The 17,883-nt window shown below is 38.1% G+C and overlaps 1 protein-coding gene across 8 annotated transcripts in view; it reads right to left on the reverse strand.

Moving 5' to 3' along the window:
- The window catches only part of ANO10 (anoctamin 10), a 214,666-nt gene that overhangs the window by 143,086 nt on the left and 53,697 nt on the right, over positions 1 to 17,883 (reverse strand). For 3 of the 8 annotated variants that reach the window (XM_069560755.1, XM_069560756.1, XM_069560757.1), the window contains exon 12: positions 9,463 to 11,711. The exons of the other annotated variants lie outside the window; for them this stretch is intronic. In XM_069560755.1, the coding sequence (XP_069416856.1) occupies positions 11,655 to 11,711 (57 nt within the window). In that variant the 3' untranslated portion in view covers positions 9,463 to 11,654. Of the gene's footprint in view, positions 1 to 9,462; positions 11,712 to 17,883 lie in introns of those variants that run through there. 8 annotated transcript variants of the gene reach the window in all.

Here is a 17,883-nt window from a genome sequence, read left to right on the forward strand (position 1 = left end):
TAGAAAAAGTCTCAAACTCAAGTAGGAGGGATGTTTCTAAAAGATAAAATCTGAATATTCTTTTAATTAAAACATAAATGTGCAATACTACTAATAAACTCTAGGCAAAAAGATTAAAAAAATAAATTTTCAGTCACAAATATGGGTGTTCTGTTTACTTCAGCCACATGCTGTTTAACTAATATTCAACTATTTTGAAGACAAAATGATAGATTCTCAAGAATCAATAAACATTTTTTAAGCAAATGCGATTTTACTTTGGAAAATAATTTTAACATTTTTAAAAAATGTTAAATCTTGTCTTAATCTTTGTTCAAAGAATACACCAATGTCTACTTTATTGTAATCTTAGATCTGTAAATTATTCCAGATTTTCCAAACTGTTTTATGAGGATGAAGGTAAAATAAGGGTCTGTCCATGAGTCATAAAAAAAATCTCTATCTTCGGATGTCTGTGGCAGAGTTTTTTCTTGCATAAATATTTTAAAATAAAAATGTTAACATTTTATCCTTTGTAATTGCTATAAAAATATATACTATATAGGTCTCAAAAATAAAAATGTGTGATCTCGCAATACTATTTTTTATTGTAGTTAATTAAAAAATATTAGTGAGAGAGCCTACAGCACTAACACAAGTCCAGTGATGTTCTGCTCAATAAATAGAAACCCTCAGTACTGAGAGTCACCACAGCTACGTCTCCAGCTAGAAATCCACTGATTCATTTGGCAGCCCCATAGGTGACATCAACTGTATCTTGCCAGCCAGAAAAGTAGGATCACCAACAGCTATAGGATGAAAGTCTCAAATACTCCCAAAGATACTAACAATGCAAAGGTCTAAGAGTCCTAGGAACGAGGACTCAGTCTTTCTAAATAAACAGGCAATAAATAGAAACTGATGGTTTAATGACTGCAAATGCTTTTTCTTAACTTAAACTTTGCATATAAAACTTCAAAATGTGTATTATGTTTAAAATAGCTCAAAATTCCTCCTAAGGATTTAGGGGGCAAATTCGAGCAGCCATCATCCCTGACGTGCTATTCTCACTCAGTTTGGAACTGATTTTACACTAAATGTGAAAATACAGGCTGGTGTTTCTATGGAGAGAAGGGTAGGTTGGACTGAGAAATAGTCTAACTAGGTCCTTGGAAATCCCAGTGTTTATAATAGCCATGCAACAGTTCATACAGTATAAAACTGATTCCTTAATTAATGACATCCACAGTTATACCTCTACTTGCAAGAATACATAAAATTCTTTAAACAAAGTTATTTTGTTTTTAAATTTTACTTTATGTCATATAATAAAATTCACTTTTTTAGCATACAGTTTCATGAGTTTTAACATGTGCATAGATTTATGTAAACCACCACCATAATCAGGGTACAGATCAGTTTCATTACCCTCAGAAATACCTCAAGCTTTATCTTCATAGTCACACAAAGCAAAATTAATTTAATTCACATTATTGTAATGTTTTCTCCCCCACAAAAGAATAAAACAAAACAATCTCTCTGAAACATCTGGGAATCCCTGACCCAAAAAACACAGTGATAAGGAAAGGTTTACATGTGTTCAGGTCTTTTTTTAGTCCTCATGAAAAGAATTCACAAAATGTATATGCCCTGCTCTAGAGGCATCGTTCTCTGATTAGGAACTTAGTGATCCTTGTTCCACAACAGACAGACATTCTCTGTTCTATCTTTGTGGCCTGTGGCTAAAACGGAGCCCCATCAAAAAGGGGCTTATTACACCTCTGCCTGCTCCCAGCCCCAACACTCAGCTCAACACCTCAGCGAAACAGGTGGAGAACAGTTCAACAAGGAAGAGGCCTGAAACAGGGGGATGCCAGCAGCCAAGGGGTGGCAATACATTCCAGAGGATGCCAGGAAGAGATGAAGGGTAGAAGAAAGCTGAGGAATAGGAGGGGGTGAGGAAGAAAGAGGAACACAGTAGAAAATGAGACTGAAAAGGGGTTGAAAACCCAGAAGGTTAAGGCAAGTTCATTCAAAGAACTGGATCAGTGAGGCTCTAAGTCACCCTACTCTCAAACGCTCTCTCCTGAGGAAAAATTATTTGAGGTAGGATTTCTAGGTCAAAGAGTATACCTATCTCACATTTGTTTAAAAGTCATGAACCTTATTTAAAGAAAGAAAAACCCCCCGAAACTCCCTAATCTAGTGCATTTTTGTTGAATTATACTGATTCTTTTCTCATAGTTGCACAATGATCTATTTGAAATTCATTCCTATTTTTAAAATGATAAAAAATGCACAAACCACATAGACTGCTCCTTGGCTTTGGCCCCAATCCAATCCTGGCACTATCCTTGGCAAAAAGCAGGTCAAAATATTTGTTATTAATAATCAGCTTTTGCTCTTCCTCACCTGTAGGTGAAACTGATCTGAACCTGAAATAACAAGCACGTCAGTCATGGTCCTTCAGCCTGTCATGTCCTCATGAGGCAAAGATTTCTACTCTCCTGAAAAGGTCAACACTGCTTAGTAAAATACCATTCCAATCATGAATTCTAAAGTTCAATAACATTGCCTGTCCTCTTACATATGCACTCCTTTACACAAAAATTTTTTAAAATACCAATAGCGTTCTTATTTGTACTAAACCACTAGGTGTAAAACAAACTCATTAACTTCTGCTCATGAATCCTTATTCTTACATACATATTTGTTTATCTGAACATTAAATATTCCTCGAAGCCTATATAGAAACCTACCACACTGGCTGCCCCCATGAAAGAGAATTTGTGGATTGGGAGAAAGAGGTAGAAGGATTTTTTTTTCCACTGTGCTTTTGACCTTACATGTTCTGAATCTTATATATGCATTTCTATTCAGAGAATCTGCTGCTGCTGCAGCTACGTCGCTTCAGTCGTGTCCGATTCTGTGCGACCCCATAGACGGCAGCCCACCAGGCTCCCCCGCCCCTGGGAGTCTCCAGGCAAGAACACTGGAGTAGGTTGCCATTTCCTTCTCCAATGCATGAAAGTAAAAAGTGAAAGTGAAGTCGCTCAGTCGTGTCCGACTCTTAGGGACCCCATGGACTGCAGCCCACCAGGCTCCTCCGTCCATGGGATTTCCCAGGCAAGAATACTGGAATGGGGTGCCACTGCCTTCTCCGATTCAAAGAATAAACACCAACAATTTAAAATAAAGATCATTACTTCTGTAAGAAAATGGCTTTCTAGTTTTCACACTGCCAGCTAACAGAAGTGAAACAGTATCAATAAATATTGTCAGGTATCAAGCCACATGGAAGATGAGACCAGCTACTACTGTCAAAACAAAAGATGCAAATGAGAGAGAACGACTTCTCCAAAAAACTGATTAGAAGTTATACAAATATGGAGAAGGAAATGGCAACCCACCCCAGTATTTTTGCCTGGGAAATACTATGGATAGAGGAGCCTGGCGGGCTACAGTCCACAGGGTTAACAACTAAACAACTTAGCAACTAAACATCAATCTAATAATATAAGTAGAAATGTTTTATTTCCTTATAAATCAAAATATAATAGGTAATTTGACTCATTAATAAGAATTCAAAAAAAATTTTAAGTTATACAAATAAAAAGAGCATAGAAGGAATGCTTGGAGCTGGTTCTTTCTCTCAAAGGTAGCAATGCCCAACTGAATACCTTCTGCTGTTTTCAAAATTCTGTTCACTTGTGTGTGTGTGCGTGCCTGCGCGTGTGTGCATGCACGCAACAAAACAATGTAGCTGAAGTCATAAACACAGTCGCTAAAGAGTATAATCCCCTAACCCAGACAACCCTCCAGACAATTCCAACATGCAGAGCCAAATGACGAGGTGACCTCTCTGCAGGACAATCCTCCACCCCTCGCCACTGTCTCAGGATCCACCTGGAAACAGACAGCAACAGAGAAGGACTCTGGAACACCAGAGCTCCAGAGTCAAGAATGGGAACAACAAAACGGGCACTGTTCCTCCTCAGAAGCACGAACGTTATTCGAATCCAATGACTCTTAGAAAGGAAAAGAATGAAGTACTCAACTGCCATGCTGCAAACCACACCAGGTCAGAGCACTGTCTCTAGTCCACAAGGAGAGGACTTGCTCCAGAAGGCAAGTCAACTGTCAGTAGCACACTTTGAGCTCGACTGACAGTTTTTCCATAGCTAGACACTTTCAAGGAAGGAAGCAGCCTGCTGACTTACATTTTGGTATGAGCTCCTATCTATCTTTCTGCAAACTACTAACCGACAGTTCTCAGACCAGCCCAGTGTGAGTTCCACATGGAGTATTATCACTGTAAACTACGATGAGTACAAAGGACAGGAAGTCTTACATGGCCCCAACAACAGAGAGAAAAATCCTCTGTGTGAATTAATAACTATGATATCAGTTGACAAAGGCTTGACAAAGTTCCTTCCTGAAGTCTTTAGATTATAAACCTTTTCTTTCTCCCAAAAGAATAAACAAACAGGGCTTGGCACCCTAGTCATAAAAAGTCAATGAACCTTATTTTAAAGCGTAAAAACTACAAGATAAGCACTCAATAAATATCTGTTACCTAACTGATCAATCAGCTTTCAACTGGACTATAGTCACATACTATTTAGTCTTTTATATTTTAAAAACTATTCTACAGGCTAAATCTTTAAACAGCCTCTTGGCTCAGAATATTTTATAGGCTATTTAAAAAGTCCTCAGAAAAACTAAACTCAGGAGTAAATTTATTATTCTGAGTTGTTTAAAATGTTTTCAGTCTGAAATGACTTATTTAAAAACCACCAAATGCTAACTTGATGGTTTTCAGTGACTCAACTAACATTGATCTTGATCCCTCACTGAACCCTTCCCACTGTGCTGCTTCCTATTTGTCCTAGAATCCTGCTGATTCTAGAAGCACATGAAGGGCACCTTATGCCTCTAAAAGGCTTAACAGCAGTGCATATCCCTTTCCACACAATTATTTGCATTTCTGTGCATGACCTCCATGCAGAAAACAGAGTCTGAATACAATAAAATATAAAGACAGTTGACTCTTTGTGCTCTTGGCATGACCAGTGAATTCTCCAAAGCCTGAGAATTGTGGCTCACCTCCTTAATTTCCTCTTACAAGCAAAACAATACTCAAGGTGAGCGGCTCCTTTTATGTTGAAACAAAGTTATGAGGGCTCAAAAAGGAAAAGCCAAAGAAGCCGACTTTTCTCATTCCTTCTATTATTACTGCACTGCCTCTAAAAATTCAGCTATAAAATGTCACTTGGAGTCTGAAGAGAGCCACTTGATAGGTAAAATCAAGTGACAGGAAAATTTTAGATTAACTGGTATTAGGTTGTTTCATTCTTCATTTTGAAAGAAAAACATCTCTTTCATCTTGTAGAGGACTGGGTTAAATAAACATATTCTGAGCCACAGACAAAAGGTTTCCCAAAGCATGTTTTTCAATATTTTCACACATTTTAAATTTTATCTTTTTAATTATATGTGCAGTAAAAATCACTCATTTTGGGGGACAGCTCTTTAAGTTTTAACAAATGCACTGAGCTGTGAGAACATTATCATAATCAGGATAAAGAACAATTCCATCACTCCAAAAAATGCCCCTTGTGCTATATACCTCTGTAGTCAAATACACTCCTTACTTCTAATCCCTGACAATCACTTTCAGTAAATTTTCATCTTTGAATTGAGACAGGGTGCAAATCTCTGCAACAAATTTAACTGCACAGGGAAGATAATGCAATGAGCTCTCCCCACAGTCCTGCTCCTCTGTCCTTTCTGAGCCTTCAGTGAAAGAATAGCACTGACCCAAATGAAAGCCGCTCTTTTTCCCTGTGGTTCCTTTTCTACAACTGACTGTGAAAGACTATTAATATATTTTATTCTTTCTGCTCCAATCCCATCACCTTTCTGATGTGAAATACTCCCTCAACTTGAGTTCCTTGTGCACCAATGACCATATCATAGACTTAATTATTAGCACAGGTGGTAACCAATTAGTTTTCCTCTGAAGCGCTGAAGCAGAAAGGATAATGCGAGTGCTACAGCCTTCATGCACATGGAGAAATGGTTCTCGCCAGGGCCCACTCACATCAGCACAGAGATAATCGTATCTCTCTGTTCCGCAGCTCACCCTCCACCCTGTGCTCAAGCTGCCAGAGGAGAAACTTGATCTTTAGGCTGAGAATTGTATCTTATTTTAAAGAAATACACACACACACGTGTGCGCATGCATACATATGTACAGATGAATATGTGTATGTAAAACACAGCATTTACATTTTTTCAATTGGCATAGAAGAGTTTTTAACTAAAATATGTAAGGTAAAAAGACATTTTCTTACAAAGTCATCAACATTCAAAATCTTTCTTTCCCTTCCCTTCATGGTTCTTAACCATCTTTGTAAATAGTCCATTTTTAGTAACATTTATAACATAATGGGATTGGGAACACATTGTATTAACAGGAAGAAATTACAGTGGTAATATTAACGTCTTACATTTATAAGCACCTTGGAGTCTATAAAAACACTCTCACAGAGTGTCTAATTTAATCAGTCTTTACCACATGGCCCCTTGGGGGAGATACAAAAGACACTGTAGCCCCTCTGAACCTTTTAGGCTACAGACCAAAGGGAAGAAGGGAGGAGGAAAACAGAAGGAACAGCAACATAAAACAACACTGCAACATACCAAAATAACTACAAAAATTAGGAACTGGCGAAACTGGTATCATTTCACCTCATCCAATTAATATATCAATTTCTATGACACTAAAAAAAAATAACATTCAAGCTTGGTTCAATCTTTAATTCAGAATTCCAGTGCAAAGAAACAGTGAAGGGTTTCTCGAAGTGAGATTTGACCTAGATGACTAACATTTTGGGTTTGAGTACTGCTCCCATGTGAAAACTTTTCTCAAGAAAAGGGATGATTAAGTAGGGTTTGGATGCTGAGAAGAGCTCCCCTGGTGGCTTAGTGGTAGAGAATACACCTGCAATGCAGGAGACGTGGACTTGATTCCTGGGTGGGAAGATCCCCTGGAGGAGGAAATGGCAATCCATTCCAGTATTCCTACTTGGGAAACCCCGTGGACAGAGGAGCCTGGCAAGCTACAGTCCACGGGATCGCAAAAGAGTTGGACACAGGTTAGCAGCTAACCAACAACAACAGATACTGAGAAACATGAATGTCAAGGCACTATTTTCACTGAGGGGAAAAGCAAGAAGATAAACATCAAAAATGACAACTTAAATGCTTTGTCCCTGGGTCAAGGTCTTATTTCAGAGCAGGAGCGTGGTTTCTCTTCTATGTATCAATACTTTCAATGTAGACCAGAAACAGTTGGTTAAATGGAAGTCAAACAGTAACTTATATGGAAGCACAGGCAGAAAGCTTAAAGACTGGGTCCTTAAGAACAACTGTTCCAACACATTTCTGTTCCTGACAGAAGAAATAAACTACCAGGACGCAAGCATAAAGCACTGGGACCTAACCAACAGGACCACAGGAACCCAAAACACAAGGCGAATTGGAGGATAATGGAAAGAGGATGTGGCAGACCCCAGCTCCTCTTTGGACCTTTGCGGAAAGAGCAGAGAAACCTGGAGGCTGCAGAGACAGGGGAGGGTGTGGGTGTGGTCTAGGTTGGAGGACAGCCAAAGCTGTCTACATCCACAAGGCCAGGCTTCTGAGGCATGAACCCACTTCACCCCCTTCATACTTCCATGAAGTAGCTACCCCCTCATAAGGAAAGGAGCAGAGACATGGTAAGTTCAATTCTTAACCTATTCACTTTCAGGTATCATTGGGAATGGCCAGGTAGAGTTGACATTAACAAGGGGAAATGACTAGTGTGGTTCTGCCTCTGAGCATATGAAAAGGGACCAATTTGTAATGAAATGTACATGCAATGTGAAGTTTTCCTCATGAGCTCTGAGCCCTCCATCCAATTCTCCACCCATTACCCCCCATCCCCCCAGTCATGCTCTTCACTCGAAGCAAACCCACGTGGTGTGACGGCACCATTCCCGTGTCACTCCTCCCTCTGGATCTGCCCCAGTGTCCCACTCTTCCTTCACAGAGGTCCTCTGCCATACAAGGCCTCCCCAGATACATATAAGAGCCTTGGACTGGCTCTTCTCAACATCCCATCTGATACTATAAAGAGTGGAGATTTCTTACACTCTGAAAATCTACTTTCAATTTTCTGAAGCACAACTTGCTGGCCATCTTAGGGGGAAAAAATTAAGCCCAAATGCTTTCTTATCTCCCCATTCTCCAAAGAATAAAATAGAAAAGCAGAGAAAGGAGGCAGATTTGACTCTGAATTGGTTTATGTATCTGAAAGGGAAGTCTGCTGTCATGTAAGGAGGTGCAAAATTCTTGCAAAATTCTTCAGGCAGATAAAGCCAAGAGGAAGCCAATGAACTGAGCAGGTCTGTGGCTGAGAGTGGGGAGCACAGGCTGGGATGTAACAGGAGATACCTGCGGGAACAGGTAATTGACAGGAGGCTCTGAAGGCACTTAGAGGGGACCAGAGTGACAGTTGTCAAAGATGAATAACCCAAGTCATTTTCTTTATCTGTGGATATACTATTTGCATTTGAATATACAGGGAATTTTCCAATTTCACTTTAAAGAAAATAAAGTAGCTAGACTTTGAAATTATGACTTAAGAGAGTACAGAAACTGTCGAGTTTTCTAATTCTTAACCCTTGCAAAATTCTTCTTCTGAAAGCAGCTCCATTCTGAGTAAAAACTGATCTCTTTCAGAGGTGTGAGACCTGACTTTTCCTAAACTTGCCAGGGTAAGAAATAGGTTAGGTTACCAGTGTTAATATCTTAAAAGAATGCAAAGCAATTTACAAACACTGGACATCAACAAAGTCATATTTAAACAGATTATGTACTAACATTCAATTTGGAGGGCACTGGGTCCTTCAACAAAACAAATATTTCCCATTAATTGACAAACTTAGAAGGCCAGGCTGCTAATCCCACATTCCCCAAGGACAGAAGCTCTTTCAGGCGGTTTACCTAGGTCAAAATTGCTCAGCTAATACAAAAAGTTAGTCAAAATAAGGATCTATTAAAAATGCCAACCATTAATGTTAGATTTAAGCAAACATTTAAATGTACATTTATTTGCAAATCTTTTAATGTGGAGCCAAGGCCTTTTCTTTGAGGAAGATCCAATGATAGAGTTTGTCGTGGTCTTCTAGGCATAAATAACACCCATGAGACAATGACAAAGATTCCTAGGTTTGTTTTCTTTCAAGAAGAGTGCAAATTTTAAGACACTCGTGAAGCAGTATGAAAACAGAATCTGGAAGCTGCCCACATTTTTATGATTTTCCCTAATCTTTTATAATTGACTCATCTTTATCCAATCTGATAGTCATTTGTCTTCATGGAGTCTTTCCAAAGGTTTTCATGAAAATGATGGCTCTCTCTATTTTAGCACACACATTTCATCAGTTTTCATTCCATTTAATTAATTTATGCCAATCACAGTTGTGAGAATACCACACAAAAACAGACTGGGAACTAAATGCCTCTTGGTGAGTACTTCACTCAGTGAGTGGACATCCTGCCCATGGACCCCCACCAGCAGGCTGGGAGAATCTATGCCAGTGGGAGGACTGTCAGGAGGGGATGGGAAGAGCTGGTTCACAACGGGGAGGTTAGGAAAGTGGCCTTCTACTTACTGCACTGTGATTTAGCTCTTGGAGGATTCTATCTGTGAGAATTTCTAAAGCCAGGACTACATCTTGGTATGTGAGTGTGTGTTAGTCATTTAGTCGTGTCCAACTCTTTGCGGTCCCATGGACTGCAGCCCGCCAGGCTCCTCTCTCCATGGAGTTCTCCAGGCAAGAATACTAGAGAGGGTAGCCACTCCCTTCACCAGATCTTCCCGACCTAGGGATCAAACCCAGGTCTCCCACATTGCAGGCAGATTCTTTACTGTTTGAGCCACCTTGATAATGCCTGCCATATTATAAGCACACAATAATTAATATATCCAATGAAAGAATTTACCTTGACTGTCTTTAATTATTCCCACACTGTTAAGAGAACACAGAGCAATGTTTCATTTTGATAATACTGAAGAGGGGGACAGTGCATTAAAAGACCAGAAAATTACCAAGATTATATGAAGAAAAAGGAAGAAGGAAAACCCCCAGTTCAATAATTCCATCCCAAAGGACTCTAACCCAAAGGTCAAAAACCTTTACCTTCCTAGGAGCCCAACACATGCTCTGACACTGGGAAGTGGAGATCAGATGAAGAGTTGGTTGTGGGTTCCTTCCTAGGCAAGTTTCAAAACTGAAATCCAAAAATTTAATCAGACCTTTCTTCCAGGTGAAAAGATTATTATGGGAACAGGTATTTTCCTCTGAGACAACAATAATAACTAACAAATATGAATACTTAATCTTGCCAAGCACTGTGGTAAGCATACCAAGTGCTTTTATTCATTTGTCAGCATAACAATTGTACTGAATTGTTCAAATTTATTCAAAGACACATAACTTGTCAAACTGGAGTCAGGATTTGAATCCAGAGCCTATGTTCTTTAACCACTGTACCATACAGAAAAGTCAGTTCACCTTTTCTTATAAATAATATAATTTTAATATTTTGCCCAGGGATTTTTGTTAGTGTATTTCCCAAATGTACAGCAAAGTCTTTCATTAAAAAGTTGATGTTAGGGACTTCCCTGGTGCCCCATGGATAAGAATCTGCCTTGCAATGCAGAGGACGCGGGTTCAAGCTCTGGTTGAAGAACTAAGATCCCACATGTTGCAGAGCAACTAAGCCCATGCGCCCCCACTACTGAGCTAGGGTGCTTCAACTAGCAAGTCTGAGGGCTGCAAAGAAAGATACTGCATGACAGAATGAAGATCCTGCATGCAGCAATTAAGACCTGATAAAGATAACAAAAGTTTTATTCTGCTAATGCAGAGATGGTTAGAACTGCAGTTCATATCCCCTGAGCCTTGACCAGGTGCCCAGCTCTGTGTCTGGCATTTCACATGCACAATATCTTGCCTTGTAAAGGTGATAACAAGACCTGCATTACGTTCAGCACCTGCTCCATGCCAGACGCTTCTGATCAGGGATACACACGTTTCATTTCTTGCTCTACTCCTCAGAGCATTCCTGGGGAGGATGCTGCACTGGCTTCAGGCAGTCAAGGAGATGAGCTTATGAGACAGGGTGACTGGCCCAGGGCAACAATGCATTAAAAGGCAGTGCAGAAATAGAATCTCCGTAGTGTGAAATATCTCGGTGTATCAGTAGATAGAGATGTAAATCAGTCAAGAGACAGAGCAAGCACACATGTGGCAAAATGTTCCAAATTAGTAACCCTAATAAAGGGATACATAGGAATTAACTGTACTATGTTTGCAACTTTTCTTTAAGTCGGAAACTATTTTTTTTTAAGAGGAAAATGAAGCCTGTGTCAGAGCATAAAAGTATCCTAAAGGTTCGGTTCCCTCTCGGGAGACACCTTTAGTCATTACAAAGAGATGAGAATCAACTCTGTTTCCTTCGCTGTTGTTTAGTCACCAAGTTGTGTCCCATGGAGTGCAGCATGCCAGGCTTCCCTGTCCTTCACTATCTCCCGGAGTTTGCTCAAACTCATGTCCACTAAGTCAGTGATGCCATCCAACCATCTCATCCTCTGTCACCCCCTTCTCCTCCTGCCTGCACTAGAAAAAAAAAAAAAAACAACAACAACTTACATTCTTTTAAAAAAAAAAGTGAGAGAAGAAGAAGAAACTGCAATAAAGTGATCTTTTAAAAACTATCAATTAAACATGCATGGTGCAGACTGGCTTGCTGGTCACCAGAACCTAACCATCAGAAATGCAGTGTGATTTCTAACCTGAAACTATCACAACATTGTTAACTGGCTATACTCCAATATAAAGAAAAAGTTTTTTAAAAAAAGAAATGCAGTGTAACTTGTAGGGGAAAAGTTAATTCATTTCAGCATTGAAAAAGAACAGCATTTAGTAGGTGAATTGTTAGCATTCAATATGTTTGAAGCATCTTGCCAAGTTTAGAATTAAAAGAAAACTGTGAGCGCATTTAACACTAAAGTAAAAGATTATCAAACATTTGATATTTAAAGGAATTTAGGCCATTTCTATCTTTTAGGAATTGGAGATCTTTGTATAACTCTGCATTTAAAACAGTGATCCTTCAATAAAAAGTGAGCTAAATTTGTCTCAGAAGTGAGAATAATGATGATTATTTAAGAGAGGCTATTTAGGTACTAATTTAATCCTTTGGGATGAACTTGATGAAGTTCCCAGCATTTGACTATTTTAACCTAGAAAATGGTATTTTTATATGATTCCATGATATAGTTTCATATATTAGTAGGCTATTCTCTTAGTCTGTAATAAATTTCTGCAACTATTATACAAACAAAAATGTCATGATTTTTTACAACACTAGATGGCAGTAAATACACAAAAGTTGTAACACGATATAGCTACCAACATAAAATGAAGATTATTTTTGTTTTTTATTCAATTTTACATTGCACACTCAATCAAGTTAAAAAAAAGAAAGAAAGAAACACAGGATTTTTTAATCCAAGACATCCCTGGTAGTCCAGAGGCTAAGATTCTGCATTCCCAATGCAGCCTGTGTTTGATTGTTTGTCAGGGAACTAGATCCCACATGCCTTGCAACTAAGACCTGGTACAGCCAAATAAATAAATTATTTTTAAAAACTCTGAAGAGTCAAAAACCTAAATAAAAATTAAAGTTTCCTGGATTTGAAAATGTGAACCAGAAAAGATGCTGAAATGACCAATTAATCCACAATTTAAATATGAGGACACTAACTCTCAACATCAACTATATTAAATTGTTGCATTTTCTATGTCTTCTTTGTTAACAGATTCTCATCACATAAATGTATTTAAATGTTACTTAATTTGGAGGAAAAAACCTTTAAAATGTCTTAAATTTCTTTTCCCATGAAGACGTTAAAAATTATATAAGAATCCACTTTACATATACTTATGGCTTATTTATTACAGCCTTTTCAAATTAGTGAAATTTCTACTTTTCCATGGACCATGAATGTATATATAAAAGTACACCATGTTGTTTATTTAATATACTACTAACAAAATATCTTTTTAAATTTTTAACTCAATAGTAACATTTTACCTAAACTATAGGAAAAATAGGAAATAAAATATAATTTTAAGACTTGAATTTGGAAAACATATTTGCGATCAAAGAAAGAAATCTTAGAAATATTAATTTGATCCATTAATTCTTTTGATGGGCTTTTCATAATATTCTGAATTTAGAATTTCAGTTTTTTAAATGTATATGACAAGAAAGCAAAAACTTACATTTTCTAATTTATTTGTAAACTTTCCACTTATTGGATTCATTACAAGACCAGATGGCATTCAGCTCAGGTCTCAGCAACACTGAAATAAAATTAGCTAACGTACTCAATTTTTTTGGTTACTTATAACACTTTCTCTGAGCTTGATTTTGTTCTGACACACAAAATTCTCTATTATTTGAAATTTCACGTTTTGGCCACACATGGATTCCATGCAGCTTGTGGGATCTTAGATCCCCAACCAGGAACTGAACCTGCACCCTCATCAGTGAAACAGAGTCCTAACCACTCAACCGCCAGGGAATTCCCTAAAATTCCCAGTTTAGAAACCAAAGCTAGGTCCACTCAATTATATGAAAGTAAATAAAATAAAAACAAATAAACCTTCAAATACAATACTGTGGCAGAAGAGGAGGACTTATTTCAATGCCAATCTGTGCCAATATAACCCAGCTTTTGAACAATAGTTTTAAAACATCAGAAACTACGTAACTATAGTTACTAAAAGCATGCAAATGCACACCCAAATGGCCAAAACAATCTTGAAAAAGAAGAACAAAGTTGGGCAGTTTCATATTTTCTGACTTCAAAGTTATAGTAATCAAAGCAGTGTGGTACTGGCATAAAGAGAGCTATTATTTGTCTCCAAACTCATCAAATTGTATACATTAAATATGCACAGCTTTTTGTATGTCAATCATACCACAATAAAGTGGCTTACAGAAAAAAGACAGATATACAGACCAATGGCATAAAGAGCAAAGAAATAAACCCCACATATATGGTCAAATGATTTTTGACAAGGGTGCCAAGACCATTCACTGGGGGAAAAGACAGTCTTTTCAACAAATGATTGTGGGAAAACTAGATATTCCAATGCAAAAGAATGAATCTGGACCCTTTTCATATACAAATTTAGTTATACAAAAATTAAATCAAATATCTAGACTTAATATCTAAAACTATTAAACTCCTAGAAGACAACATAGGGCAAAAGCATCATGACATTAGAGTTGGTAATGAATTCTTGGATATGACACCAAAAGCAAAAGCAAAAAAAAGGGAAAAAATAGGTAAGTTGGACTTCTGTGTATCAAAGGATAGTATCAATCAAGTGAAAAAGCAACCCACAGCATGGGACAAAGTATTTGCAAATCATATATCTAATAGGATACTGACATCCAGAATATATAAAGGATTCCTACAACAAGTGAAAAATCAACAACACAATTAAAAAATGGGCAAAAGACTTGAATAGACATTTCCCTGGAAAAGATAGACAAATGGCCAATAAGCACATGAAAAGATGCTCAACTACCTCACACCATTAGGATGACTTATACAAAAAAAGCAGAAAATATCAGTGTTGTCAAGGATATGAAGAAGCTGGACCCCTGTGCATTGCTCGTGGGATATACATGATGCGGCTGCTATGACAAACGGTACAGCAGAGGTTACGATGGGAGGGTCCTCAAAACGGGAGGGTCCTAGAATCACCACGCAATCCAGCAGCAACTCTGGCTATATACATACAAGAAGTGAAAGCACAGAACTCAGACAGACACCGGAACGCCCATGTTTGTAGCAGCATTATTCACAACAGACAAAAGGTGGAAGTGGCAGTGTGTCTGTCCATTGATGGATCAAGAGATAAATAAAATGTGATATACAGGTATACATGAATAGCATTTTCAATCTTAAAAAGAAATGAAATTCATAACATAAATGAACCTTGAAGACATTATGCTAAGATAAATAAGTCAGAGGATAAATACTGTATGATTCCACCTACATCAGGTTTCTAGAGGTTACTACAGGCTAGAGGGGGGTAGAATGTGGAGTTGGCATTTAATGGGTACAGCACTTCAGTTGGGGAAGGTGAAAAAGTTCTGGAGACGGACAGTGGTGGTGATTGCTTAACAAAATCAAGGTACTTCATGCTACAGAACTATACACCTAAAAATGGTTAAGAAGGTAAATTTCACATAATGTGTTTATTAATACAACTAAAAATTTAGAAGAGGTTAAAATGGTAAATTTATGTTATTTATGCTTTACTACAATAAAAGAAAAAGAAAGAAAGAAAGTGAAAGAGCAGTACACACTTATCTAGTACAACCTCCTCATACCTCCTGGCCCTTTGAGTTATTCTGGGTGATTGCCACATTAGTAATGATCTCCATATTAGTAAATATTGGTAACATTACAGTTATATCCTCATCAAAACAAGCACACACCAAACACAATCATTCCTCTCTTATAGGAAGTTAGCTCTGGCAACCAAAGGAAATATTTCTTATTTGGAGGTGTAAATGAAGAAGAAACAGAACAGCCTAAGACACTGCTGGCATTCTGGCCTATGTGGATTAATTTTAAATACCTTTCTTCTATGTCGTGACTGACTCTAACTGAGTCCATGGCTGTGCTTTTGTCTCCTATGCTTCAGGTCATCAGGAACACCTGACATCCTCAGAGTAGATTAAAATAGGGTCAGAATTCTGAGTCAGATGCCTCCACCAGCATGGAGGAAGGTGCTTTTCAAACTGCTCTGGGAAATCAGAATGAAGTCACATCCAGGACTTTTCAAAACAGGCTACAGAGGCCCCAAGAGCTCACCACAGGAAAAAGATATAGACAGGAAAGGGTCTGCTGTCTTTGAATGAAATTCATGGGTTTCTGCCCCACAGACCATTTACTTAGCATGTCCTTCTCCTGCCCAGCTGCATCTCTGGTAAATGTACTAAACTAAAGATATCTGTGGGTGTGCACAGAGTGGTTTTAGATATCCATTTCTTCTTGACTACATTAAGAAGCAGAATTCTTCACAACACTGTAAATCAACTATATTTCAATGAAAAGAGACAAAAAGACAAAAATAAAAAGATGGCTTAGTCTTCTCTTAGCACCAGATTCAGTGAAATATACATAGAGCAGAGTTAGCTGCTCAGAGTGTCCAACTGTTTGTGATCCTATGGACTATAGCCCACCAGGATCCTCTGTCCATGGGATTTCCCAGGCAAGAATACTGGAGTGGGTTGCCACTTCCTCCTCCAGGGGATCTTCCCAATCAAACCCACATCTCTTACATCTCCTGCATTGGCAGGCAGGTTCTTTACCACTAGTGCCACCTGGGAAGCCATGCTCAGTACCGAGTGTAATTTAATTAAGGAGTGAAAAGGATGTGTTGTACAGGCAGGACTCAGAAAATGTTATACACTAACAAATATAGATATATAACTAATACTGAAAATAAATTTATCCCAAAATACCCATTTTCCCTTTTTAAATAAACACTGAAATTCCCAGCTTCCTTTTAAAAACTCCATTAATTCAACAGTCATCTAAACACTGAACTGGATCCCTATAGTGTTTTAGTCACTAATCTAGGGAGTAGCCTATTTTCTGAGATAGAAAAGCAGACATCATTCTGTTCTCATGAAGCCAGTGGTGCACAGGAGGGTTGAGATGAGGTCCTGAAGGTGCAACCCCATGATGGGATTAGTGACCTTAAAAAAAAAAAAAAAAAAGACACCAGAGAGTAAGAAGGCAGCTCTCAACAAGCCAAGAAGGCCCTTACAAGCACCAAATCTGCCAGCACCTTGATTGTGGACTTCCAGACTTCAGAGCTGTGAGAAATACATGCCTTATTTAGGCCAGCCAGTCTACAGAATTTTGTTAGAGCAGCCTGAGTGAATATAAGTCATTGTAAAAAAAAGTTTCAACAATCAAGTACAAATCCTCTTGGAACAAATGGAAAAACGGAAAATCTCAGCAAAACGAACAAAACTCAGATGTTACAATTACAACATAGAACTAAATGGAACTTTTAGAACTGAAAAATGTAATCACAGAAACTTTTAAAAACTCAGTGGATGGGGTCAATAATATAGTGGGAATGACAGAGGAAAGAATCAGTGAACTTGAGGAATATGAATAGAATTCACCCAAACTGAGCAGCAGAGAGGAAAGAGGCCAAAAAAAAGAAGCTGAACATAACCTTAGCAATCTGTAGGAAAATACGAAAAACAAACAAACAAACAACATTCAGATCATCAGAATCCCAGATGGAGAAAAGAATGAAGAGAGAGTATCTGAAGAAACAAGGTCTGAAATTTTCCCAAATTTGGTGAAAGAATAACCCTAAAGATCTAAGAAGTGAAGTAAACCCCAAACAAATCAATCAATCCACACCAAGACCCATTATAACTCAATTTGGGGAAACTAAAAGTAAAGAAAAAACTTTGAAAGCAACCAGAGGAAAAGTGCAACAGTAGCTACCATCAGTCTGAATGAAAACAGATTCCTCACCTAAACCTTGGAGAAGGAAGTGCCAGAATATTTTTCAAGTGCTGAAAGAAAAGAATTGTAATCCACGAATTCCATACCTTATGAAACTATCCTTCAGGAATCAAAGAGGGGGGAAAAAAGTGATCAGATAAAGAAAAGCTAAGAGAATTTGGTGCTAGCACTGGTTAAAGGAAGTTCTCCAAACAGAAAGGTTA

The sequence above is a fragment of the Ovis canadensis genome, chromosome 19, assembly GCF_042477335.2.
Source record: "Ovis canadensis isolate MfBH-ARS-UI-01 breed Bighorn chromosome 19, ARS-UI_OviCan_v2, whole genome shotgun sequence".
In the NCBI taxonomy this organism is placed as follows: Eukaryota; Metazoa; Chordata; class Mammalia; order Artiodactyla; family Bovidae; genus Ovis; species Ovis canadensis.